Source organism: Ceratotherium simum, chromosome 25 (genome assembly GCF_057802395.1).
Source record: "Ceratotherium simum simum isolate JZ-2026a chromosome 25, ASM5780239v1, whole genome shotgun sequence".
Classification (NCBI taxonomy): domain Eukaryota; kingdom Metazoa; phylum Chordata; class Mammalia; order Perissodactyla; family Rhinocerotidae; genus Ceratotherium; species Ceratotherium simum.
Window position 1 is genome coordinate 47,185,050 of NC_141924.1, and position 28,000 is coordinate 47,213,049.

At 38.0% G+C, this 28,000-nt stretch overlaps 1 protein-coding gene across 1 annotated transcript; it reads right to left on the reverse strand.

Annotated features, from left to right (window-relative positions):
• Positions 1–27,451, reverse strand: RAB21 (RAB21, member RAS oncogene family). Its single transcript, XM_004417866.3, has 7 exons — positions 27,129–27,451; positions 16,219–16,278; positions 15,340–15,447; positions 12,561–12,624; positions 4,762–4,816; positions 4,162–4,250; positions 1–1,600 (listed from the first exon to the last, which is right to left on the reverse strand). The coding sequence occupies exons 1-7, from the start codon at positions 27,270–27,272 to the stop codon at positions 1,458–1,460; spliced, it is 663 nt and encodes a 220-aa protein (XP_004417923.1). The 5' UTR covers positions 27,273–27,451; the 3' UTR covers positions 1–1,457.
• Positions 27,452–28,000: the final 549 nt, after the last annotated feature.

Genomic DNA, 28,000 nt, shown 5'->3' on the forward strand with positions numbered 1-28,000 from the left:
TTTTATCTTAGACAAACATTTACTAGTTTTCCAAGCATGACAGAAATGGAAAAATATATATAACAACTTAATTTCCACAATTTGTGTTCCTTCTGTGAGCAGTGCCTGATTCTATTAAAATTAACAAATTTAAGCTCAGTCTTATGCTTAAGAAAAAAAAAACCTAAGGAGAGACTAATTTACAAAGTATACAAGAATATAATTTTATAATAAATCTTTCCAGTGTTCACTATTACTGCATTACATGAAATGTTTCCCTTCACACAAACTCAGAAGGATAGCTCTTATAAAATGAAACAAAATTTTCTGTGTTCATCTCTGGCAAGCAATGAACAAATACAACTTGCCCACAAAGGATCTACAAGTGCTGCTTCAGGAGCACAAACTACCACTAACATGCCCTATAAACGAGTCTTCGTCAGTGGCTACTCGCTGGGATCTCTTCCTCTCTTCTCACACTAGTGAGCCCATCTCACATAAATAAAGCCTAAGAAAAAACTAAAGCCATTGCAGAAGTGAAACTCAGCGTGCTCCACTCAAACATTTCTAACTTAATCATTCTAAGCAAAATTGGCAGAAGTTGCCTCTTTTATCCAAACAAAAAACAAAAACAAAAATAACTCACAAACCAAAAGGCAAATGCTATTGTTCAATCATCAGATGGACGTCTAGAGGCAAAAAATGAAAAAATGTAACAGCAATAATTCAAGTAAAGTATACGAGAAAACTTAAACATACCACTTTCAGGTTAAGACAAACGCAGTGAGGGAGAGCTATGATCTTTATATCAGTCAAAAAGCTTAGGCATTATCGCCAAATGCTAATTCACTTGACAGTCATCAATGAGACTATTGTATATATGCTTGCACCTTGCGTTTGTAAAAGCAGATAAAATATTTAATACGTAATTTACAATGTATTTTACCAGCTCAGCATACAGATGTATACAGATTATATCAAAGTAGTAGACAGTTAGGGGCCTGTGCAAACCCTGCAAAAATAGTACTTCAGGTATCTGCTAATTAAAAAAAACAAAAACAAAAACAGTTTGCCGTTTAGAAGTGATACAGTTCAAACCACCACAAAATACAAAGGGGCGCAAAAATGTATACCATTCCGACAACATATATAAGTTATTAAATAAAGATGTGATTTAAAAGAATATAAATGAAGGCTTTAAGTAGGTCTTTTCTACATGCACATTATTCCTTATTAAAGAAAAAAATATGTAAAAAGGCCATTGGTAATTGCTTTGTTAACATTTGTAGAAAATGCCAATTCTCTGGTCACAAACTCCACTAAGTTTAGCACTTAAGGTCTCTGCAGTGTTATAAACGTAATTTAAAATACTGTTAATTCTACAATTCCACTGGTAAAATAACGTGACTTGGAATATGGCAGTCTTCATGTTGAGGCAATGATCCACAGTTTGTTCTAAGTTTCTTAGGTGTGGACAGTTATCCAGAAGAACAGCACCCGCCACCACCGCTCTGGGCTGGGGGCTCGTCGTCGATGATCTGCACCCCTCGCCTTGCAGCTCCTGGCTGACTGGAGCCGTTGCCTTTTGCCCTTTCATCCACTTGTGCTGTTTCTATCATCCCTAAGAGAGGGAGAAAGCAGGAAGTATTGAGGACCACATCTTTGAGTTTTCTCTTCCTATAATTTCAGTATACCACCATGATAGCCATTTCTGACTTTCAACCGAGAGAAACTAAATAAACATTTTGTCAGCTCACTAAATAGCTTTTCCTGCAAGTTTAAAAAAATTAATAGCAAGTGTTATTTGTCCTGTTGTATAATGGCCACAGCGACATCAATAGGGAAAAAAAGTTTCTGCTCTGAACAAATGACTATACAAGGATAATCCTTAACATTTTCCAAATATACTTAGGAATATGTTACAGAAGTTCAACTTGTTCCAAGTACAAGTGATATTTAGGGTACAAGAGTTATTTTTCAACTAGTAATATAATACTTTTTAAGCAATGATATTTGAAAGAATCAAAGAGTTTAAGATGATGGAGGCAGAACAAAGCTGGAGGACTCATGTTATCTGATTTAAAGATATAGTAGAAAATTATGCTAATAAAGACAGTGAGATATTGGTGAAAGGAGAAATATAGGGATCAATGGAACAGAGTCCAGAAATAGACTCCCATATATATAGTCACTTGATTTTTCACATATATGCCAAGATTATTCAATGAAGAAAGAATGATCTTTTCAAGAAACAGTATTGGAGCTGGACATTTACATGTAAAAAAGAAACCTTGATCTACACCTCTCGCTACATGCGATAATTAACAAAAAAATGAATTACAGACCTAAATGTAAAACATAAAATTTCTAGAAGAAAACAGAGGAGAAAAATCTCTGTAGGAGAAAATCTTTGTGATTTTAAGTTAGGCAAAGATTTCTCATATAAGACACAAAAAACAAATCACAAAGAAAAATTGATAAACCAGACCTTATTAAAATTTGTAACTTCTGCTCTTTGAGAGACACAGTTAAGAAAAGTGAAAATACAAGACACAGACTAGGAGTAAATATTTGCAAAATACATATCTGAAAAGATGAGGAAAGGAAAGAGGAAGTCCTTAAAACAGAACAAGGATTCTTAAACTTGGGTCCAGAGATTGCTCTTAAACAATGGTTTCCAAATTGAAGTTGGCAGGACAATACACTGAGATAAAATTAGAAAACATCACAAATTTTAATTTCTACTTATCTTTCCTCAATCTTTCAAAATTTCTATTTTTTATATGTTTTATAAAGTACAATATTAGTACTTGCATACGTTCTATAATTTTTAAATAAACATGAGGGATACTCAAAATTCTTTTTATAAAGATGTGAGATTTATAAGCCACTGATCTAGAACCTTGGTACTCAAAGTATGTCTGAGGACCAGCATCATGACCACTTGGGTGCCTATTAGAAATGAGCAGCTCATATCCGCTATATCAAAATACACATTTTAACAAGATCCCCAGGTGATCAACATATGTACAGCAGTGGTTCTCAAATTTTAGTTTGCATCAGAATCATACGGAGGAATTCTTAAAACACAGATTTTGGGCACCATCTCCAGAGATTTTAATTTAGCAGGTTTAGGGTAGGGCCCAAGAATTTGCATTTCTAACACAGTCAAGTGATGCTGATCAGCGGACCTCACTTAGAGAATTACTGCTCTAGGAGAATTGTGAATGACCTCCAGGTTTTCATAAAACTGAAATTTACTCCAAAGTTTATGTATATATACATTTTTCCAGAGACAAAAATCATAGTTTCATCAAATTCTCAAAAGAGTCTGAGGTCTATGAATTCAAGGAATATATTTGACAAATCATTTCAATTACTCTGTAGACCAGGCTTTTCCTAAGTATGGTATGCATTCTATTGGTGATATGAGAAATGACTTCCAAGCAGTAAATAAAACATTTTCCTTTCTCTCTTTTTAAAAACTTTTTAATATAAAAAATTTCAAATATATCTAAAAGTAGAAAGAATAGCATAACGAAAACCCATACATCCATCACATAATTTCATCCATACTCAGCAAACATCCCTACCATTATTTTGAATCAAATCCCAGACACATAATTTTATCCATAAATTATCTTAATATGATATCTAAAAGAACTTTTTTTAAAAATAAGAACTCTTTTTAAAAGCGTAGTGACATCACCATAATCATACCTAAAAAGCATTTACAATGATTTCTTAGTATCATCAGATATCCAACGAATGTTCATATAGTCCCAACTGTTTCACAAATGTTCTTTTTCATGAGTTTGTCAAATCAAGATCTAAAAAAGGTCCATCCACTGCAACAGGTTGTTACAGCTCTTAAATGTGTTTTAATCTGTATTATTTCCCCTCCATTTTTACTTTTAATAGTTATGCATTTATTTTAATATCTATTTTAGCATGTACCACACATATGATTTCACAGCCATTAATTACTGCTTAAAATAGGGCTAAAGTACGTATTCAAGCTTTAAAAAATAAGTTAAAGTAAAAATATTAAATAATAGTACTGGTAGATGTGACAAATCATCAATGTGGTCATTAATGGAGGCTGTAAAACATCACTTTAGAAACATTACCAATATTTTAAAAAGAGCCATTTCTAAACATACCAAATCTGAATATACCTACTTTTACAAAGGTCAAGAAAGAGTTCCTCAATTCCTTTGTTCTGTTTGGCTGAAGTATGATAATGTTTTGCTCCCACAGAATCTGCATACCTTAAAAAATAAAAAAGTAACATCAGTGATTGATGCAAAAAAATTTTCATGTTTTTGTCATGACTGCTATTTGAATTTTTTTTACAGTGGCAATTTTAGTGACTTATTACTAATTAACTCAGGTTTAATAAAATTAAGACTATATAGCCATTTAACATCTCTATACACTGAACCAAATTTTAAATAAGAACACAAGTATAACGAGATGACATTTTTGTAAGTCAATTTGGAACCCAAATATTTCAGAAGTTTTTGTGACTCATTGACTATTCAATCATGATACTTTTCTTTTTGCATCACTCATATTTTTTACTGAAATCAAAAAGAGAAGTGAGAGTGGAATATCTTTAAATGTCGCCAAAGTCCAGAAATGACCAATGTGAACAGGTGTCACAGAATCCCACAGCTCAATCTATATCAAGAGGCTGGAGTAACACCAGATGGGAGAGCACATGGTGCAGAGGACAGCTTCCACCAGGGGGTGACTGGGCCTCAAGGGGATAACACTTACGATTCTGCTTCTTGGATGGAAACATGTCTCTCCTTTTCCAAATCTATTTTATTACCTAATTTGAAAAAGTAAATACCAATCTTTAATATTGATTCATTTTTATAATAAAATTAAGCCGATTCTAAATATCTAATTGCCATTTTAATCACCTGGAAAAATAATACAAATCCCCATCAGGGGATTGTACTAAACATCCTAAAACTATAAACTTAACCCCTATGATATGAGGATTGATAGGACTGTCAAAGTGTATGCCTCAACCTCCCTCAAACAGCTCAATGCACATCCCTCCTGAAGCTGCAGCCTCCGTCAGAGAAAATGACTTTTCCAAAGAGATGGGCACTATTCTTTACTTTAGGGTATAACAGGGACTAAGATTCACTAGGGAACCTAGGGATAAACCTATGATTCTTAGCCAACTGTAAATGGTCCCCAATCAACTTAGAGCCAGTCAATAATTAAGCAATGCTACCTTACTGTTCACAAAAATATAAAAAATAGCCTCTAGGATCCTAAGAGTATTTTGGTTTCCTGGATGATATGAACTGGTTAAAGAAAGCATTAAAATGTATGGCTTTTAAAGCACTTCACCACTACACAGGAGAAAACTGTACTGTTTTAAAAACATGAAAGAACTTAATGTACGCACATCATGCAGATTTAAAATTACTGAAAATAAGTTTAGCTCTCCTTAAACAATGGAACCAAACTGAGATTATGCTAAAAAGCCACCAGAAAAAAAATGAAGACGCTGCGAAATGCAGATTCCTTATGAAATCAGGGTAGAGGTTAAGGTGAGTTGGCTGGACACACAGAGTGCTAAAGGTAATGGAAATAACAGACAGGAAAGGGGAAAAATACCCTAAGGACACTTCAAACAAATATTTTCATTTCTTCCATTATGACCTATGGGGGAAAAAAGGAAATCTTGTAAATAAGGTCATTTTTTCTTGAGACCTTAGTCTAGAAGACAATTTCAGATAAAGCATTGAAGTAACACCCAGTGAAAGATGCAATGCTTAAAACTGAAAAATACAAGCCCAGAAGTTTTCTATAGGGAGGACCTAAAAAATTCTGAGCATCTAACTATAAGCGGCTGCAAGCAACTATACAACACCATAGCCTAAGGATGAGGAGGAGGGAAGTAGACTATACTAAAGCTCAGCAGGGACCAACAAATTCAGTACCAACTCTTCCTTCTTCCAACAGTTATCTGTCCACCTCAGCAAGAAGACACATATTAGTTCTGAGTTCCTACATTATTCTTGGCCAATAAAATTTTTGCTTTGCTAAATATTACAGCCAATGTATCCGACAGTCACCAGAGGAAAAACAAGCTGTTTTGTGAAAAATGCAAAAAGCCCCACCTAGTGGCCAGTGGCTCCCACAGAGGTACAAAATTCTGCCACTCTAAAAAGGTACAACAGGAATCTCCTACAGATAGCAAGGAGTTTTGTTCCAACTAGCCAAAACCCTACGGAGTTGTTTTTCCAGATCTTTAATGCCTCTTTTTCAAATTCCACCAGAATTATCAACATCTATTTTAAAAAAAATGAGGATAGGGAAAGCAGACAATCACTTTACTGCCTGAAATGAATATTTGGGGGAAATTATTCAGACACTGCTTTACTATTTAATAACATTTTTAACTTAACTAACTTTAATAAATCCAGTTATTATTAAAATAGCTAACTATTCCAATAACCTATTTTAAATTAAAAAAACCTTAATCCCTCTACTACTATTTCTTTGAACAATCAGTGTTCATAATAGATTGACAGCATAGACTAAGTCACCGAAAACAGCCTGTAACTGACATTTTTCCAAAGCTCAAAATCTTTTTAGTTCCTATATTCTTTTAAAAGCAAAACAGCTAAACGATTAAGGCTCTGAGGCTCATACCTGTATCAATACTACCGTGCAGCTACACAGGGAACTTTCTAATAGGCTTAAAACCTCAGAAAACAAGGATAACCATCAAAGTAAGCACTTCCTTGAAAGTACCGTACTATAAAGGTTAGAAAAAATAAAAATTGGCTGAGGCTGGAAAGAGAGGAAAAATCCACCCTGCTAAGAACAGTAAAAACTTTATCTTCTTTAAAATACATATCTGATGGGCCGGCCCCGTGGCTTAGCGGTTAAGTGCGTGCGCTCCGCTGCTGGCGGCCCAGGTTCGGATCCCGGGCGTGCACCAACGCACCGCTTCTCTGGCCATGCTGAGGCCGCGTCCCACATACAGCAACTAGAGGGATGTGCACCTATGACATACAACTATCTACTGGGGCTTTGGGGGAAAAAATAAAATAAATAAATAAAATTATAAAAAAAATAAATAAAATAAAATACATATTTGAATTAGGAACATGAAAGGAACATACATTGCTAAGGGCAGATGGCCTAAGAGCAATAAAGAGCTAGAACCATGTCTTGCTCAGACTGGATGGTGTGTGGCCTAGTGAAAAGAAGTTTTCAAAAGGCTTTTAGATCTGATAAAACTTGTTTTTAAGTCCTGGCTCACTTAATAACATTTTGGGCAAATTATTTAACCTCTCTTAGTCTCACTTTGTACAAATGTAGCTAACAAACTTTGCAGGGTCAGTGTGAAAATATGATATATGTAAAAGGCCTAGCATCTAGTACCTGCTCAATACAGAGCAGTTATTAATATCAGCCATATTCATCAGTGAATGATCAAATGGAAAAATCAATAATGGTATGAGAGAACTGAAGTCCATGATATGTAACACAATTTTCTACCACCATCCTCCTGGCTTCATCCAGCTAACTTAGTTAATCTGACACTCTAGGAAATCTTCCCTTCCCCCTAAGACCCCCAAGTTTAGTTAGGTTTGCTTTTGTGCTATCACAGTGCTCTGTACTTCCCTCTTCATAGCATTTATCATAATATATAATAATAGCTTGCTTTTCTCTCTTTCCCTACCACAATGAGCTCTGGGAAGACAAGGACCATATCTATTTTGTTAACTTATTCACTAGACTATACCCAAAGCCTGGAACATAGTAAGCAATATATAGTGTTGGTTAAGAATATGGGTTTGAAGTAGCAGACAGACCTGAGTTAAAATCCCAGGTCTATCTCTAACTAGCTATGTACTTTGGGAACTACCAAGCTCTCTAAGCCCATTTTCTCATGTGTAAAATGGAAATGGCAATAATACCTTCTTGCAGTGTTGTCAGGAGGCTTAAATAAAATAATCAACGTGTAGTTCTTAGAACAGCACCTGGCACTCAATAAATGGTAACTATTATTATTATTTTTGGTAAGGAAGATTGGCCCTGAGCTAACATCTGTGCCAATCTTCCTCTATTTCATATGTGGGTCACCGCAAGAGCATGGCTTGATGAACAGCGTGTAGGTCTGCACCCGGGACCCGAACCCACAAACATGAGGTCACTAAAGCGGAGCACGCAATCTTAACCACTACACCACCGGGCCAGCCCCCTATGGTAACTATTATTATTAATAAATATTTGTTTAACAAACATACAAATGTTAAGGAGAGACTAGAAGCAAAATACTATCAAGTAGAGCAATCACAGCCAAGAGCCAGTCACCAATGGATTAACTAAATGTTGAGAGAAAAGTCCTTGCTAGTGAAGTATGGGGTTCTCTACTACTGGTTAACACATTATCAGTGGCTTAGATAAGGACCTAGAAGATTCAGCATCTAATTTACACATAAAAAAGTTAGCAGATTATATCAAACATAAAGATTCAAAGACATATGACAAGTTGAAATTCCTACATATAGGTTTAAATAACTTAATTATATAAGAACAAGATGGGAAAAGCCTGACAGAAGAGCAGTACTTATAAAAAGTACTACGTAAAGGAGACAGCGAGTTGACATGGCTGCTAAAGTGTATGCAATCTTAGACAATGTTGGTAGAACAGTGTGAAGATTTAAAAAAAAGACAGCCATGTTAAACATACACTGGCTCAACAATGTTTGGATTCTAGTGTTCATTTCAAGTGCAGGGGACACAAGGATACACTGAAATAAACCGAGGGAAAAATAATCAGGATGATGAGAATGTCTAGAAGTTAGGCCAAATGAAAAACAGCTGAATAAACAAGTAGGCCTTGATCAGATTAAAGAGCTTCTACAAGGCAAATGAAACCAGGATCAAAATGAATAGACAACCCACCAGCTGGGAGAGAATATCTGCAAATCATATATCTGACAAGGGGTTAATCTCCATAATATATAAAGAACTCACACAACTGAACAACAAAAAAACAAACAATCCGATCAAAAAATGGGCAGAGGAAAAGAACAGACACTTCTCCAAAGAAGATATACAGATGGCCAACAGGCATATGAAAAGATGTTCATCACTAATCATCAGGGAAATGCAAATCAAACCTACATTAAGATATCACCTTACACCCATTAGAATGGCTATAATCACCAAGACAAAAAACAACAAATGCTGGAGAGCATGTGGTGAAAAGGGAACCCTAATTCACTGCTGGTAGGAATGCAAACTGGTGCAGCCTCTATGGGAAACAGTACGGAGATTCCTCAAAAAATTAAAAATAGAAATAACCTATGAGCCAGCTATCCCACTACTGGGAATCTACCCAACGAACTTGAAACCAACAATCCAGGGGGCTGGCCCTGTGGCTTAGCGGTTAAGTGCGCGTGCTCTGCTACTGGTGGCCCAGGTTCAGAACCCGAGTGCGCACTGACGCACTGCTTGTCCGGCCATGCTGAGGCCGCGTCCGACATACAGCAACTAGCAGGATGTGCAACTATGACATACAACTATCTACTGGGGCTTTGGGGAGAAAAAGGGGGAAAAAAAAAAGGAGGAGGATTGGCAATAGATGTTAGCTCAGGGCCAGTCTTCCTCAGCAAAAAGAAAAGGATTGGCATGGATGTTAGCTCAGGGCTGATCTTCCTGACACACACAAAAAAATCCAAAGAGGCTTATGCACCCATATGTTCACTGCCCCATTATTCACTATAGCCAAGAAGTGGAAGCAACCGAAGTGTCCCTCGACTGATGACTGGATAAAGAAGATGTGGCATATATACACACTATATATATATACTCAGCCATAAAAAAAGACAAAATCATCCCAACATCGCAACAACATGGATGGACCCGGAAGGTATTATGTTAAGTGAAATAAGCCAGAGAGAGAATCACAAACATCGCATGATTTCACTCATAAGTGGAATATAAACCAAAACACGGACAGAGAGAACTGCATGGTGGTCACCAGGGGCAAGGGGGGTGGGCACAAGGGGTGAAGGGAGGCATTTATATGGCGACTGACAAACAATAACATACGACCAAAATTTCACAATGTTATAAACTATTAGGATATCAATTAAAAAATTAAGAAAAAAAACCAGTTGAAGATCTAGAGAATATGATTTTAGGTGAACCATCGAAGTAGGCTTCAAATGTTTGAAGAGTTGTCTTATGTAAAGGGAAAGGAACAAATATTTGTCAAATGCCTTCTCTATGCCAAGTGCTTTCCCAAATCATTATTTAATCTTCACCACAATCCTGTGAGGTAGTATTATTATTTTGAAGTTAGTAATAAAACAGAAGAGAGAATAAACACTGAACTACCATAGAAAATAGGATGAAAACAATAGGTGGAAAAAACAACGCAGGGCCGGCCCTGTGGCTTGGTGGTTAAGAGCGCGCACTGCGATGCTGGTGGCCTGGGTTCGGATCCCGGGTGTGCATTGAGGCACCACTTCTCTGTCCATCCTGAGGCCGAGTCCCACATACAGCAACTAGAGGGATGTGCAGCTATGACATACAACTATCTACTGGGGCTTTGGGGGGAAAAAATAAAATAAATAAAATCTTTAAAAAAAAAACAAAATACAATGCAAATGTCCATCAACAGCAAAAGGATAAACTGTGAATATTCACAAAATAAACTATTAGACAGCAAGAGAATAAAATGAACTACAACTATATACAAGAACATAGAGGGATCTTGCAAACATAAAGTAAAGCCAAAAAAGCCAGACACAAGAGTTCGTACTGTATGATTCTATTTATATAAAATTCAAAACAAAACTAGTCCATGCAGTAAAAAGTGAAGAGAGTGTTTGGGGTGGGGCATGGTGAGGGAAAGTCAGTTGGGGTACTGCTGGGATGAGAAAGAAGCACAGGTGGGGCTTCCAAGGCACCGGTTACACAGATATGTTAACTTTGTGCCATTTTTCTTTTGTGGTAAATGGGCTCTCAAAATTCTTCCAACTCTAAATTACAACTAAAATTCCACGTCACACTTGCCAACAGAAAGAAAAAGAGAGAGAGAGCTTTTTATAGTTTATACTAATCATTAATAAACATTATTTAACATTAAGTGAGGAATATCTGACTCTACTTGGGGCAGTAAGCTACCAGATCCAATATTCCTAAAGCTTCTTATAAATGAACATGAAGAAAATAGTTTAATTATTCATAAGCTTATTTACCCGGCTAATTTTAAAAAAATGTTATTTGTAACCTTGGTCAAGTAACAAGCTCTTGAGGCTTCTTTGACTTTCTTAAGTATATGTTAGTCATTTCTTGTTCTCTTCTGAGAGAGAACCGGAATCCCAAATAATCCAATCTGCAGTCATTCACTGCCTGTGGCCACCTGCACTCCCACTAAGTCCCATATACTAGACAAAACCAGGTCAAACTCACTATCGATTAGCTGCAGCTTTGGCCCCAAACTCCTACGTGGTCTACCACCCCAGTGTTCTGGTCTGAAATATTCCAGCCATCTAGCCTAACATCTAGCATCTACACTAAAAAGCAGGCCAGATCATCTTGACCGCTTCCCCCAGACTTGCACTCTGATCTGGAACTGTGAAGTTTACCAATCTAATGGTGACAAAATGCAAGAAATGTAAACTCAAGTTAAAGGAAAAAAAAAAAATTCTTAAGGCTAACAGCAGAATTTGCCATGCTGACCATTCTATTGCACGTCCTCCACTAAAACTACTCTGGTTTCTCCCAGGCCATTTTCACTCTATTGGTCACGTAGAAAAGTAGAGAGAAAATAGCATGAGGCTATATTCATCATATGGATTAAGAACATAAGCATAGAAGTCAGAATGACTTCAATTTCAATCTGATCTCTGATGGCTGCCTGATATTGGACAAGTTATTAAATATCTCCAGGGCCCAGCTTTCATAAAGCACTCATGAGGTTATGAGGATAATATCTACTGAGTACACAGCACAGTGTCTGCCATTATATTGCTCAATAATTAGTTATCACAGAAATAATAACCTAAAGAAAAAGGAAACCAAAGAGAAATTCCAGAAGTCCAAAAGTGAGTTCTAGAGCTCCTTTATTTTACTCATTAAGAATATTTCTCCACCCTGGTATCATGATCTACTTATATCCTTATTGTCAAATCTGTCCCCAACTCAAAAATGTGTATAGTCAAGCGTATAGAACAAGAACATCAGCTTAAGTCATTGGTTTTAACTCTTATTTTAAAATAGTTCCCGAACTCTTTTTTTCCTAAACAAAATCTTAACGGTGAAATACTAAAGGTCAAATTGAAGCCAGGCTGGAGGACTTGAAGTCCTACGTGTTTAGCTTCCTACTTGCTCCCCAAAGCAGTCCTTGAAGTACAGAAGCTTGAGTCTCCTGAAAGATCACTTCCAAATCCTAAATTATAAAATATTAAAATGTCATTCTTCTTCTCTCATATAACTTTAAAATGAGAATTATTTGTTTACTGTTCTTTAATAAAGCCTTAAAGAAACAAAGAACATTTTTAAAAAGTAACGATGCTTACCAACTATACATAAACAGATTTCATTTCCCAACATTTTCCGTAATTCTTTGACCCAGTTTTTCACCTGTGTATACAAAAGAGTAAATATTAAAACAAATCCTGTTACAATGACACCACCCTAAAACTCAATGTTGTCAAAATACCTCAGAATTTTGTCTAACAGCCCATACACTTAGTTGTTACTAGGAATGATGCACTGTAGGATCATTTATTGCCAGATTACATTGCAAACCACACACACACAAACATTCAATGGAACGATTTCTCTCTATATCTACATATAGGTATAAACAGAAGCACCTCTAATTGCAAGTGTTCATAAATCTTCCATAGATCCAAGCAAAGCTATTCATCACAGCAAAAGCATGACAACTCCAGCCTCTGATTATTATTATATACGTATACAGAATCACTTTGGACTGAAGAACACACGAGCTTAAAAGGCTTTTGTACCCCAACTGGTTCCGAAATAGAGGGCACAGGAGCATCTGTGTCACACAATTAAAAGAAAAAAAAAATGTTTATGGGCACCAAAAAGAGTGGCAAAATATATTTTCATCCTTAGGTGTATGAAAGGTTTTTTCAACCTCCTCACTACTAATATTTGGGCTCAGATAATTCTTTGTTGTGCGAGACTGTCCTGTGCAATGTATGATGTTTACCAGCATCCCTGGCCTCCTACCCACTAGATACCAGTACCACTCTGCAGTTGTGACAACCAAAGATGTCTCCAGACACTACCACCCCCTGGTGGAGAAACACTGGTGTACAATGACTCCAGTAACAAAATGATTCCTCAGTATGGACGAACCATAGCAGTAGGCTCAGCTGGGAGTAAAGTGGAATTAAGTAAACTAATATTTTGAACTCATGATTTTAAATATGTTGATTACAATAGAATAGGATAAAGAACAAACTTGGATAACCTTTCAGTTTTTGTAATAGAATTTAATCTGTATGTAATCAAATCACACAGAACTTATACGCCTTCCTAAAAAAAATACACACATCTATAAATTACAAAAATTACGTTAGATATGTGGTAAGCACTTACTCTGCCTCTGGTCCTATGGCACAAATGTAACAGTTCCACACTCCTATGCTCTGCAAGAATGCAGAGGAACTGTCTTTAGTAAACCCCAAATCTTTATAAAAGCAGAGGTAATCAATATCACCACCGTATCTTTATAATAGTACTAAACCAGTTTTCTCAGTATAGCCCCATCTTTTCGTTTCATTCATATATATGTACAAAGTTCTCAGAGAAACATTTAACTTCCACCCCTAGTTGATTTTACATAAAAAAAAGTTGACAGTACTAGTATAAAACGTACATCCTGATCACTTCAAAGGAAACATACCAGAATCCAATTACCTATTACTCTACTCCCTGTACATATATAGTACAACCTACTAAGTCTAACCAGATTCCCCTCCGCAGGCATTCTATTCACTACCCCCATACATTCTGTAGTGAGTTAAAGATGGTCACAAATTCTTTGGCAATCTTCCTATCAAGAGGCAGAGTCTACTTCCCCTCCCTTGGAATCTGGGCTAGCCTCATAACTTGCTTTGACCAAGAGAATGCGGCAGAAGTAACGCTATGCCAGCTCCAGACCTAAGCCTTAAGAAGGCCTGGCAGATATACTCTTGGGATGTAGATGTCATATAAGAAGCTTAGGATAGAATATGGAATACTAATGAGAGACCATGTGGCGCGAGTATCAGGGGATAAGATAACAGATGGAGTGAGAGGCCATATGGAGACTCAAACCTTCTCTTAACCTGTAAAATACTTAAGCCATTTCCTTTTATGCCAAAAGGCAGGAGGGTATAACAAATAGCACCAAATAGCAGCCCCAAAATAACTTTTGAAAATATCATTAAATCTGCCAGCTATCTATTGTTTTATTTTTCTACTCCTTGGATTAAGTTTTTCCATATGTCATTAATAACCCAAGGGCTAACTTGTATATCTGTTTCATCAGTTAAATACCAGGAAATAAATGAAAAGAAAAGAAAAGAAAAATCAAAAAAGCAAGCAATTTCAACAAGAACAAACCTGTAACTCAAGGCAAACAAAGTTTCTGCCTTGGAAATTACCCCCTTTAGTTACACACCCTTGACCAATTTATTCCAAGAGGAAAGGTCAAATCGGTAATCAGTCACCATCCTGACTGTGGTAAGAATTCAGATGTAAGTTTAACAGTAACTCATTTTTGGTCCCCAACAACTTTAAAAATCCTACATTTGTGGTGTATGTTTAAAGAGGGGTGAAAAAAAAAAGAAAGAGCTTTAAAATAACCACCAGCTAGATTGTCCTTTTATAATTTATATTATATCCTCTAAGATATTTAGTTAGGAGAAAGAGCTTAAACTTCATTTAGTTCTTCTTTTTCCTCTTCACAATTAGGGAGCCTGTGCAGCCATACCAAGTTTTCAGATGCCCGGTGTGTACGGAATCAAAAAAAATGTATTTGATTTTTCTTTAACAGGGAGAAAAAAAGCGCCCAGATTTTTCTGAAGCTTATTTCAGATTATTTCCCTTTCCTAATATCTGAGAAAGCCATGTAATAAACTATTAAAAACTGTGATATTCATATTGTTAACATGAATGAAATACTCCATTAAAAAATACGAGTGGTCACCATTTATGCAAATTATACTTTATCTTTAAAACCAAGACTAATCGCATTAGTAAACAAGGGCATGTTAACGGCAACTTGAGAAATCAGTGCTGCTCTTCTGTAAGTCATCTACCCATAAGAAGACAGAATACCTTCTGAAAAGAGTCTTCATCTGTTATATCATAAACTAAAATAGCTCCATTTGAATCTCTGTAGTAAATTGGACCCAATGCGTGGAATCTCTCTTGACCTGCTGTATCCTAAATAAAGCAACAAATGCTTATTAGATCAGGAAAAAAAAAATACATGCGCTATTGCAACTGCAGCGAACTTCTTGACTAACCGAGAAGTGGGGCATGAAGTTACAGAAACCCCTAAAACACTGTCAAAAGAAACAAAACAGGTTATGAAAAGTTTTTAAAAAGTCAAACAAATATTTAATGTTTTACTGTTATACAAAGGTTAGTTCTCCCCTCCGAACTCTCCTCAGTAACTTTCCCATCCCCCGTTTAAAAACCAATTCAGTTGCCAGAGGATCAGAATGACCAAGATGGCATTATAAGCCAGGAACAGGCCTTGCCCTAAATTTAGGTTCCCCACAGAGGGAGGAGACAAGGAAAGAGAACACGTACTGGGACCACCTGCCAACAGGTACCCTACTGCATTACCCATGCCCTACTCTCCGTCAGCCACCCTTGGAAGGCTGGAACATGGAGACACAGAGGTAAAAAAGGCCAGGCAGGCTGTCCCCCCAGCCTGTTCTTTCCCTGTGTGGAATCTCTTTGCGCTGACCCTTTCAGCGCTGAAAAGTTACGACAGCAACATTCACGTACACCATTGTATTCAAGATAAAATTCTTAGCCAGATTTTAGAAAAAATGTTTATTAAAAAAGTTTTGGCTAACTTTCAGTTAACTAAAAAAAACAAACAAACCCCAGAAATTCAAATTCCTATTCCTTGAACCAATTAGTTATTCGAGTACCAAGAACAGGTAAAGGCCTTTACTCACACAGCTGAAAAGATTAACTTACCCATATAGCAAGGTTTACTCTTTTGCCACCAATATTTAACTTCTTTGTTAAGAATGATGCCTAAGAAAAGAGAGATATACATTAAACAATGTTTCATATAAAACAATGTTTCTTATCCTAATAAGTACAGATGAATAAATCATCTCAATATGAAATTCAGGTTACTTGGGACAAAAAGTAATCACCCAGTATTTATTAATGACCAAACATTACTTTCACTGAAGACAAAACATTATTTATATTCTAATCTAAGAAAAAGATATTTTGTTTTATAAACACAAGTTATAAAAAATACAAAGAAAAGCTGGTAATTAAATACTTTTTCTCAGTTTTTTCCCCATAAAATTTTTTCTTAAGAGCATTTAATTTGATACTACCTTACCTACTCATTATAGAAAGAATCTAAGAGATTTCTAAGAAGAAATAAAAGAAATGTTTACTGGTAGTTTACTTAACTGTATGAATACCAGTATTATTTAAAATGTTCCTGCCAATTATTTTATAATTCAATTATTTAACCTCTATCTAACAACTGACCTAGGTATATATCACAAAAATGAAAGCAAATGGTTCCACCAAACAAAAATGTAAAGAGAATTATAACACTATGCAATAATTGTTAAAATAGAAGGTCTTGCCAAGTATACTATAAGGAGAGGGCTGAGAAAGGAAGTGTAAAGCCTGCCTGGATGAGTCAAAGAAGGCTTCAGAGAGAGGGTGATGATCTCCCCTTTAGGAGTAGCAGGGGTTTTCCCTGACAGACTGGCGAAGCTACTGAGGCCTGAAACACGTAAACCCCCTGGCCCATGGGGAACACCTAGTTGGTATGATCAGTGCCAGAGAGGAGACTACACAGATAGGCAAAAGCTGAATGAATAAAAAAAAAAGTCCTAGAATTCCATGTCTAGATGTATGGACTCTACCTCATGGGTCTTAATAAAACCTGTTCCAAGACACTAGACATGTATTTAAAGCAAAAATGTATACAACAGTCAGGAATATTTGGGAAATGCTGCATACTGCTCTGTATCTTCTTTGTACATTCCCAGTGCACATTAGACTAAGATTAGGACAGAAGGAAGGATGACTAACTGCATTTATACAAACATTTCCCAAACTCATTTGACCTCTTTTTCCCTAGAGAAATAGCTAATTCATCCTAAGTGTTAAGAAATAAAACTGTTGACAAAGGAGAATCACAGAAGGATCTTTAAGCATTGGGGAAGCATAAGATCTATATTTTAAGAGAATGACTCTGGGACAGGAGGGGAGGTTGGACTGGAAAGGATAAGCCTAGACCTGGGAGACAGGAGGCTATTACAAAGTTGGAGAGAAAAACAAAAAGAGCCTGAACAAGTCCATGAAGATAGAAAAGAGAACAGAATCAAGAGGAACTGAAGAGGAAATATAATCCAAATCCAGAGTCAGTTGACCTGTTTAAAAAAGGAAAAGAGAGCCAAGTTCACAGCTATGCAGAGACAGTCACATTTAGGTGTATCTACATAGAAGAAAGTGAACAAAAAGAAAGTAACACAGATACAAAGCTAGGATAGTGAATTATTACTGAAGGAGAAGGAACCTAGAATTCAGGAAGGACTTTCTGCTATATGCACACCAAGGAAAATTAGAATTAAGAAAAATCCACACACAGATTCAAATGGCAGAGCTGAGATCAAATCCAGAACGTCTGCCTTCGAGGCTCAAGCTATACTACTCAAGATACTTTATTAAATGAAATAAATCAAGATTATACAGAAAAGGGTATAAAATAAATTAAGTGGCAAAATAACAAAAGAAATAACTTGGAAAATGAGAAACACATGTTATGACAACAAATGTGAATGAAGAACCTCTCCCGCTTACTACAGCACACGGGCTAAGAATATGACGTTTGGATTTGAATCTCAGCTTTGCCACTTATTAGTTGTGTAATTTATTCACAACTCAACCATTTTCATGGTTTTAATATCAAAGCTACACAAAGAAACTCAAAATCTGAATTCTATCCAAAATTTGACAGGTTAACTTGAATGCCTCTCTTCTTATCAAACGTATTTAAAATTAAACTGATCTTCCCCCCAAGATGTGCTTTCCATTCCAACTTAAGTATTTTGATCACATTCTTTAAGTCACTGAGGTTTAAATCTTAGGAATATTATCATTGAATATTCTTCCTCCCCTGTCATTCCCTATTTCCAAAAAACCTACCAAGCCTTGTCTTCACATTTCCTCTGGAGTTCTATGACCACCAGTCTCATAACATGTCACAATACAAATACCTTTCGTCTCACCTCACACTCTAGTCTACATGCCAAATTATCTTCCCAAAGCCTCCATGACTTAAAAAAAAAAAAAAATCCTATAACTCCTAGAAGGGTTCTCTAATAAGTTATCATTTTTAGTAAGTATGCTTGGAGTACGGCCCTGCTGGCAGGTAATACCATGATAACCTTTTTGTCATGAGTTTTGTGGGGATTGCTCAGCAGAGGGGAGTGAATTAGAGCTGGTAAAGCTCGATTACTTCCTTTCTACCACTCCTTCTGAAACTTACCACTACCCTCCCATAGTGAGTTTAAGGAACAGTGTTAAGTCTCTCCTAAGGAACCATGGATGTACAAAACAATTTTATGGAAAGAGTGCTCACCACAGCATTGATTATAAGAACAACAACAAAAAAACATGAAATACCTTAAGTGTCCACCAACAGGCAATTTAAAAAAATATACAAATATAGCCCATCCACACAGCCCAACACTACACAGTCATTTCCAGTACTAGTGCTAACACTAGCTCACAGTTATTGAACGTTTACCTTCCGCCAAGTATTGTGCTAAGCACCTTTTACAAAATCATAAGCTTCTCCCTTATAAAAGTTAGGGAGCCCTAACCTACAAACAAAACTCTCAAAGCCTATCTTTGTGTCCAAGGACTGCCACAACCTGTCCACATCTATCTTCCTGAGACAGCTTCTGGTATTTCTCTACTTACTCTCCAACTTCTATGGTCTATAGACATCCCCTCCAATTCTGTTTGTTCTTAAAATCTCCCTCTAATTTGGGTCTCTTCTTTGTTCTCTATTTTGTATCCTATCTACACAAGTCCAGCTAATGACCTATACTCTTCTTCCTTGAATTTTTAAGCTTTCTCACAGCATCCATACAACCCACACTGAACTTCTCTATCCTGAGGAATTTTAGGGAACCTAATCTTGTAATATACAGTGTATACTGCCTTGTATGTAAGTCATCTTTCCAAGGATATGTGTTCTGTTAACTAGATTACATATTTCTATTTATTTAACACTTTCACAGTGCTTACAACAAAATCAGCAGTTTTCTAAGAGTTTTTCAATATTAACTCATAATTATTATCTAAATATTACAGATGTGAAAACTGAGACACAGGAAGGGTAAGTATCTTGCCCAAGGTCACACAGTAAGTGACAGTGAAATCTGAAATCCAGCTGGCTCTGGACATGACTCAGAACCACTCTGCAATGGAACCTCCCAGACTGAGATGGGAGCTAACACTTCTTTAGTGGGGGGTAGGGAGAGCCACAGTGCTGCCCTCAGCAGACCTGCAAATACTGTCACTGTAGACAAACACATCTACAACGTGCCTGGGTAAATCAATGCAGGTATAACTCAATGTATGTGAGACATGTGCTCCTAAAAGTTTCCTTATAAACCAAATTATTTTAATTCAAATATCTGATGTACCAGTGAAGCACATTATCAAAGGGTCCCCACTAAATCTTTTCTATTTTCTTCCTTCATAATGAAAAACTTAAGTCCCACTCTACAAAAATTCGTTCTGTAATATAAATTGTCTCATTTTATATACATCCTAGGTTTTTAATATTTTATAGATACTTTCTTAAAGAGCAAACATCTTCTGTCTTAAAAACAAATACAATTATATTTGAAAATAAAGCTGAAAGATTTCATGTAACATCAAGATAGCAGCAAACAATCAAAAGGTTGAAATTTGTCTTATCTTTTTAAACCGCCCCAATGAGGCAGACTTAATTTGGCCAGACTACTGAGATACCATTTGTAGTTATAATACTTACTGTGGGGCAGTGGTTCTTAATTCTGTTACATGGTAGTGAGAGTAGGAGGGGGGGTGATCATGGACTTTGAGAATCTGATGAAAACTGTGAACCCACTCACTCCCAAGAAAATTGCTCGTATACACATACCAAAAACAATTTTCACACACTTTCCCAGGGGATTTATAAAACCCTGGCAACAGCTCAGTGAAGAATCCCCAGTCTAGAAAGGGGTGGGGAAAGTGGCATTAAACAGCATCAATTCAAAAGGCTCTAGGAATACAGGAAGAAAAAAATAGTACATACTATGTGCCAAGCACTGCGATTGGGCTTTCTCATTTAATGTTTATAACAACTCTGTGAAGTAGGTAATTAGCCCTGTTTTATAGTTGTGAACCTGAGAGTTAAAGAAATCCAGTGATTCACCCAAGGTCAGGCGACTCAGTTGGGTGCTACAGTGGGTGGCAGCGAGTCTGACTCCACAGTGCTTTTTCCTTTGCACAAAGCTGCCTAGTCCAGAACACACGCACATTCTTAACCTGGCACTCCTCCACTTGGACAGTAAATGTTCCTGGACACCAACTCATCTCCCAGAAACATTCTCTGGGTAAGCACAAAGTAATGAGGATCAAACTAATGGTACTGTTCCCATCCTACTCCTCCAAACCCTGAGTTACAGCACCACTACTTCTTCTACTTCCAATGACTTCATCCTCCAAACTTTAGGGGTATTAACAAAATTAACAATCTCAGCTCAAGCTGACATCTGTCATTTGTACCTGATGCTTATTTACCCAACATCTTATCTGAAATCAAAGTGGATAATTTTTTTTAAATCTCTATTTAAAAAAATAAAATAGGATTATAAGAGAGAAATAATAGGAACAAATTCTATCTGCCAAATGAAAGTCTTTTCATAACTTGCCTATTCAATTTTTTTTGTTGTTAGCCAGATCACTTGCTGTGCTTGCTAACCAATGGCAAAACAAAATACCTAAGGCAGAACAGTAACTGAATTGTGAACAAATACTTTCCTGGCTTTATCTATCTTTTAAGTTCAAAAGACTTTCATTAATAACTATGTGTGTGCACAACTAAATAGTTACATTATTTTTGCTAGTCACTAACATTCTTTCAGGCTTAAGTATTTAATGTAGCTATTACTACTTTTAGACTTAAAACATGAAAGGATTCAGGCAGCTAATTTATAAAATTAGTCCTCTGTAGCAAGGTAATAAAAATTAGCTACCAGAAAACTAAGCGGGATTGCTACAACGGCAATCATATTACAATATATAAATTTAACAAATTAACATGCTGAACATCTTAAACTTACACAATGGTATATGTCAAATATATTTCAATAAAAAAAGAAAGAAAGAAAATTAAGCTGGGTGTTTGAATACCTCAATATTTTTTGTCCTTAGTTTCTAAAAAGAGGGATTATAAGCAGTTTAGAGTCCAAATAAATAGTGTGAAAAGGAGAGTCAAAGGAGGAGCAGCTCACAACCAAAGCAGAACATGGCTCTCAGATGTGGAGCACTTACACATTAGCAAGCCAAAGCCACAGTGCAGAAAACCTCTCGTCTTAAAAAAAAATCACCCACGCTTCTACAGCCCACATGTATCTAGTAAAATAGTGAAGTGAGAAACTACTTCAACTATTGTATTTTATAAAAATATTGTAAATAAATTGGCTGAATCAACACTGACGTGGCTTCCAGAACCACTTGGAAGATATGTCAGACAGTCAAAACATTAATGCTACAAACAGGGAAACCAAGATTCCTAGACCAGAGCCTAGGATACCAAGTGTAAAACCAACCGCTAGAACCTGAATGCCAAGTGTTGCTCAGGAGGTTAAGGTGTATGAAAAAAAAAAAAAGTAGTAGATTTAGCTTAAGAGAAAAATGGTACACCATTACTAATTGTAGGACCTTGGAAATTTAATCCAAGTCTTACTTTCCTCATTTGCCAAACTGTCAGGATACTATCTGCCCAGCCAACTTACAGCACCACTTTGCTCATCAAATGACAGACACCTACCCTAGATTTTAGGAGGCAGAGAGGTGGAAATCCAGTTAGAATTCTAAAACGGAAGAAGACTGGCAGTTCTGATACCAAACAATGTTACTTTTTATACAGGAGACTAGTTGAAAGAGTTAGAAGGCACTTATTAGAGTACATAATCTTAAAACACCTTCAGTAAGGGAAAAAAAGGGGTACAACTAAAGCAAGAAAGTGATCACCCAAGAGCACAGATATAAAGAAACATACCAAAGTCAGGAAGTGGTTAACATCAAAATGGCACAAACACCTAAGAATAAAGTCAGGAAAGCTAACTGACGGTTAAAGTACCTTATTCATCCTTATATTCCCCAGCTAGCACAACCTGACATACAACAAATATGAAAAAAACAATTCTTGAATTTAATTGCTTAGGTTCAGCAGTACTGCCCTAATAAATTCAAGAGAAAAAGCAGTAATTCCCTCACTCCAACTGCCTTTCTTGTCTCTGTCAAGTTTATGAAAGCCCCAAATCAGCGAAGAAATTACATAAGCGAGCTTGGGGACTCTATACGAGATCAAGTTCCCTGGGACAGGTAAAGGATGTTGAGTTCTCTCAGAAAGCTTACCTACAAGATTACTTCATAACTATCAGTAACCTTGGAGGAGCTCTGCTAAAAGGGAGCAGTACTAAAACACCAAACCATGGCAAATGTCACAATTTTCAAAAAAGAAGTGAATTTCCAGAAATGTCAATCCCAACCAAAACTCTGACTGGATAATAAACAAATATATATGTATGTGTGTTTGTATATACACATACAATATAGATTTATATATATTATATACAAAATCTATAAGCAACTTTTAAAATGTAGTGATCCTTCAGAGACAGCATGGGTTCTCAAAATAATTAATGCCAAATTAATCCCATTACCTTTTTGACTGAGTTACCATGAAAGAAACCAACATAAATTAAGCACTATTCATCCAACAGCTAACATTTATTAAAAAAACACATGCCAGGTACTGTGCTAGGAGGTTTACATGTGATGGCTCTCTATTTAATCCACATAAAAATCCTATGAGTGAGATTCTCCCATTTTACAGATGAAAAGCCAGCTTACGAACATTAGAATGACCTGTCAAGAGCATGATGGCTATGAAGTAGGAGCGAAAATTCAAACTCGTGTCTAACTTCAAAGTCCTGTCCCTCTTTACCACATCAGATGGCCTCCTACTGCAGAAACAAAGTGTATCTTGTTTTCTGCAAGCATTTGACAAAGCATTATCCCCTGGGGGCAAGACCAATGTAGCCAGGGCAAAAAAGTTACATCTGTAATGCTGGAATAACTATTTTCAGTAAAAGCTGTGTGTCCACTAGGTACTAGCCCATAGCATCAGTCTTAAGCTGTTTTCTGATTCCATTATGATTAATATGTACAACACCCCATTAATAACTGTTTCTCATTCAAGGGGAAAGAGGACTGTTGCCCAGGCATAGTCTGAAAAAGCTCCACCCTAATATTCTGCATGTCTAAAGAAAAATTCAGCTCCAGTCACATATCGAAGAACTATAGCGAGACCTGCCACAGACCTCTGTACTCGGCCCCCCTCCCCGCCTTTCTTTCAAAGTCTTTACCAAATCATCAGGTGACAAAGTTAAAATCAGTGGCTAAGCCAGAAAGTAGGGACCATGCCTTATTCTTCTTTGCATGGTCAGGACCCAACCAAGTGCCTGACCCACAGAAGCTCAATCAATGTTTCCTGAATTATAGAATCAAAATTTAAAAGGAGGTTTTAATCACTGGAGCAAATCTATCAAAGCCAACTTTAATGGATCAAACACATTAGAAAAAAAAAAACTACAAAATCAAAGAAAAAAGAATTTGAGGATGTAATATTTTTTTTGAAGCAAATAAGACTAAGACAGCAAGCCCAATATTAATCAATGTGACACCTGCCCAAAAAGCTAACAGAATCTTTTCTACTTCAGCGTCAGAAAAGCATTGGCAATAGGAGAGGTGACAGTCTGCACTTCTTTGCTCAGTTCAAACCACACTTGGAATCATCTCCACAGCTCAAGATATCACATTTTAAGGAAAGAGGACAATGATTAAATGGTGAGTGTCTAGAAAGAGATGTCAAAATAGTGCAATGATTTAGAACAATACCAAAGGAGACCCAGTTAAAGGAACCAGAACTGTTCACCCAAGAGAAGACGAGACTCAAAGGGATGTGACAGCCATCGTCAAATATCAAAAGGGATGTCACATGTGACCAGGACTCAGAGGGCAGAACTAGAACTGGAAACTACAGGGAAAGAGATTTTGGCTTTATGTACAGAAAAATTTATTGGATATTAGATCTGTCCAAAAATAAAACGGGCCACCTCAGGACATAGTGAGTTTTTCGCTTTCTATATCAGTTCATCTCACCTCCAAGATTTCAGACAAAAGCAGCCAATCACTTGAATGAAATATTAAACAAAAGACCAAATCACTGAACCATAAACTATCTTAGGTTCCTCTCAGTCTTATAATTCTTTGAAATATGAATGCATGAGAGTGTACTTTACAAAACACAAAGTATTTTGATAGTAGGTAGTTTTGCCAACACGAAAAAAAGGGAATTCTTCCTCTCATATCTTCTGATGCATGATCTCCTCTCCATTTGGAAATTAAAAGCATACAAAGTTGTGTTTTATGGGTCACACTGAAGTCAAATTTCTCTGAAAAAATTAAGAAAGATGAGATGAACTGATATCTACAAGAAAGAGATTAGATATAATGCTGTTTCCATACACTGGTATATATCAAAATCCTCAATTCTGTAATATAATCCAGATACTGTTTGTGATGAGAGTTATATAAATATTAAAACCAGGACTGCTATGCTTTTGATACTGGTGATCTACCATAACTTCATTTTCTCCTGTGTAGACTGCAATAGTTTCTTTCAGGTATATATAAAAATCTTTAGCCTGCTTTTAGCTTCAAGGATGTTTTGGAATATATAATGTATAATTTTTAGGTTGAAGGGCTAAATTATCTTAAAAAAAAATTAAGAGCTCAAGTGCAATGGTTTTCTCTTTAATCTTAGATCTGTAGCACAAAGAAAACCACTAACAGGTGGTTTACCAATATCCAGAGGCAGTGTGACTTAATTGCTCAAAATCTGAAGTCAGACCTGGGTTCAAATTTCAGCGTGGGCACGACATGCAGTGATATGACCACCAGCAAATTACTTTCAACTTAACCAAGCCTGTTTCCTCACCTGTAAAATGAGGCTAATAAAACTATCCACCTCATAGGCTGATATAAAAATTAAAAGACAGAAGAAAAGTACTCAGCATCATAGGAACTCACTCAATGGTAGCTATTATTACTACTTTACCTCAATGGATTTCTAAACTTCCAAATGATCACAATTATTTACCCTACGAACGTCCTTGATCTCACAAGTAACACTCAACAACTCACTATTAAAATTGTGTAAGTGCTCTTGTACAAGGATGTAAGGACAAAACGCAGTTTCCTGACACGCACTTTCTCAGATATTATGCTTTACAGAGGAGGAGTGAACACAGAGGAGCAAAAATAGAACCAGAAATGGAATCAGAACCACAGTCTTTGTAAATTCTAGACTCAGTAGGTTAATAACAGCATCAACCATCAAATGTCACAATAATTAGAAGACTGAGCATTCAATAAGTGTCCATGTTCTTATACACCACACAATCACTAATTAAGATGTATTGTGCAATTCAGGGCAGTAATAATAAAGATGGAGAGCTTACACTGGACCAGGCCCTAAGTGCTTTTATGTATATTTGTCCTGACAAGCCTATGAGCTAGATATTATTATGGCCATTTTAACAGACAAATCAACTTAGGCCCAGACGGGTTAATGAACTTACACAAGATCACACAGCTAGTTAAATGGATGGAGGTGGGATATGAACCTAGACAATCAGGCTCAAAAGTCCACTAGAATTTACTGCTTTTGACTAAATTGATCAAGTCAGACTAGTTGGTTGTGTTTCTTCTAACATGTGCAAAGGGATTTCTTCGGGCAAGCGGGGAGACTACAACGGCCTCAAAGGCCTGGCTTCACTTGCAATCAACGATTACATTTTAACACTTTTGCGACTAACCGTACTGTAAGTGCAGATGAAAGCCGACCCAATACCACAAGCAAAGAAAATAAACCGCAGCAGCAGTTAAGCTGTTAGTTTGGGAACCAATTTCTAGCCAATATTCACATGACTTTTCCATGTGAATGTGGGTTGACCGACCTCGCAGAATGAGTGACCCACAAGTTAGACCCACGCAGGCAGCAAAGAAACTGGGTAACCCACGCCAGCAAGCAGTCACTTCAAAAACCCTACAGAGATTTTTGCCAATCATCAGGTTACTCGAAGACAGAACAAAATGGAACTTGCATAAACACTTAGTCATCAGTAAGCGCTGAAGTTACAAATCACCTAGCTCGCAAAATCAAATCCGCAGCTAAGTTCCTACTTCCGAAAGAAAGAAAAAGGGCTGAGACGGTGACCGCCGAGCGAAGACACCTAGGGCCCAAGCGGAAGCGCACCAAAAGAGAACAACCAGCGTGGGGGGGGGGGGACGACGACGACGACGGACGACTCCCCGTGCGCGGCCACCTGGGGACCCCTGGGACTTCTCAGGGCCCTTCCCCTCACTCCCCACAGGCCGTCCTCTGGCGACAGGCCACCCCGAGCCCGCGCGTCCCCAGGGCGAGCTCGGACAGGGCTGGGGTCCGCGAGCCCAGCTCGAGGCCGCGGCCGCCCGTCCTCCGCCGCGGGCAGGCTGGGCCCGCCCGGCCGCACCTGCAGCGTGGTGATGTGCTTGTCGTTGAACTTGTTCTCGCAGTAGCGCAGCACCAGCGACGTCTTCCCCACGCAGCCCTCGCCCAGCAGCACCACCTTGAACGAGTAGGCTCGGCCCGCCGCCGCCCCGCCGCCCGCAGCCATCGCGCCGCCGCCCGGCCGCCCGCGCCCCAGCGCCGCGCCGAGCTCCCGCGGCAGGCCCTCCGCCCCGGCCCCCCGACGCCGGCGCCGGCTCCACTCCCGCTCCGGGGAGGCCTGCAAGGGCCGAAGGCACGGCGCAGCGAACGCAGAGACGCAGGCTGAGCACGGCCCCTGCGCCGCCTCTAATGGCGTCTCCTTCCTCCGACGTCACACTCCGCTCACGTGACCGCCGCCCGGCGCCCCGACTCCGCCCCGGGGCGTGCCGACGTGGGCGGGGCTCCGGGCCGCTTCCGGCGGGGTGGCGCGCGCAGCCAGCGCCTGCGGCGCCGGGGAGGGGGGGCTGTGTCGGGCTCCGCTGGGCCCAGCCTGCGGGAGTAAGGCGAGCCCAGGTCGGCTGGGACGCGTAAGTGCAGAACGTTGCCGTCCTTGCCCAGGGGATGTTCACAAGGCTAATGACGGCTTACACCCAGGGGCGCTGTAAGCCGAATCTGCCAAAGTGCCCTTCAGTATCTTGGCAGTGTTTCTCCGGTTTATTGAACTTCCTTTAGTTCCCCAGACCGCCAGGTCTCCTCCTCATCTTTCAGATCTCAGCCTGAACGGGAAAGGCTTCCCTGACCATCCGACCTTCTCGCTCTGTCCTTCCATCCCTCTCCTCCCCGCCCCCCGCCCCCCGGAGTTAGGTATTTCGTAACGCCGGTATTCATTCCTTAGCAGCGCTTACCGAACTTCAC

Coding starts and splice junctions, on each gene's coding strand:
- RAB21 (XM_004417866.3), bottom strand. CDS start 27,272: ATGGCTGCGGGCGGCGGGGCGGCGGCGGGCCGAGCCTACTCGTTCAAG. Junction 12,625..15,339: donor ATGAAGACTCTTTTCAGAAG/GTATTCTGTCTT, acceptor TTGTATACACAG/GTGAAAAACTGGGTCAAAGA. Junction 1,601..4,161: donor CTTTCTTGACCTTTGTAAAA/GTAGGTATATTC, acceptor TCCCTCTCTTAG/GGATGATAGAAACAGCACAA.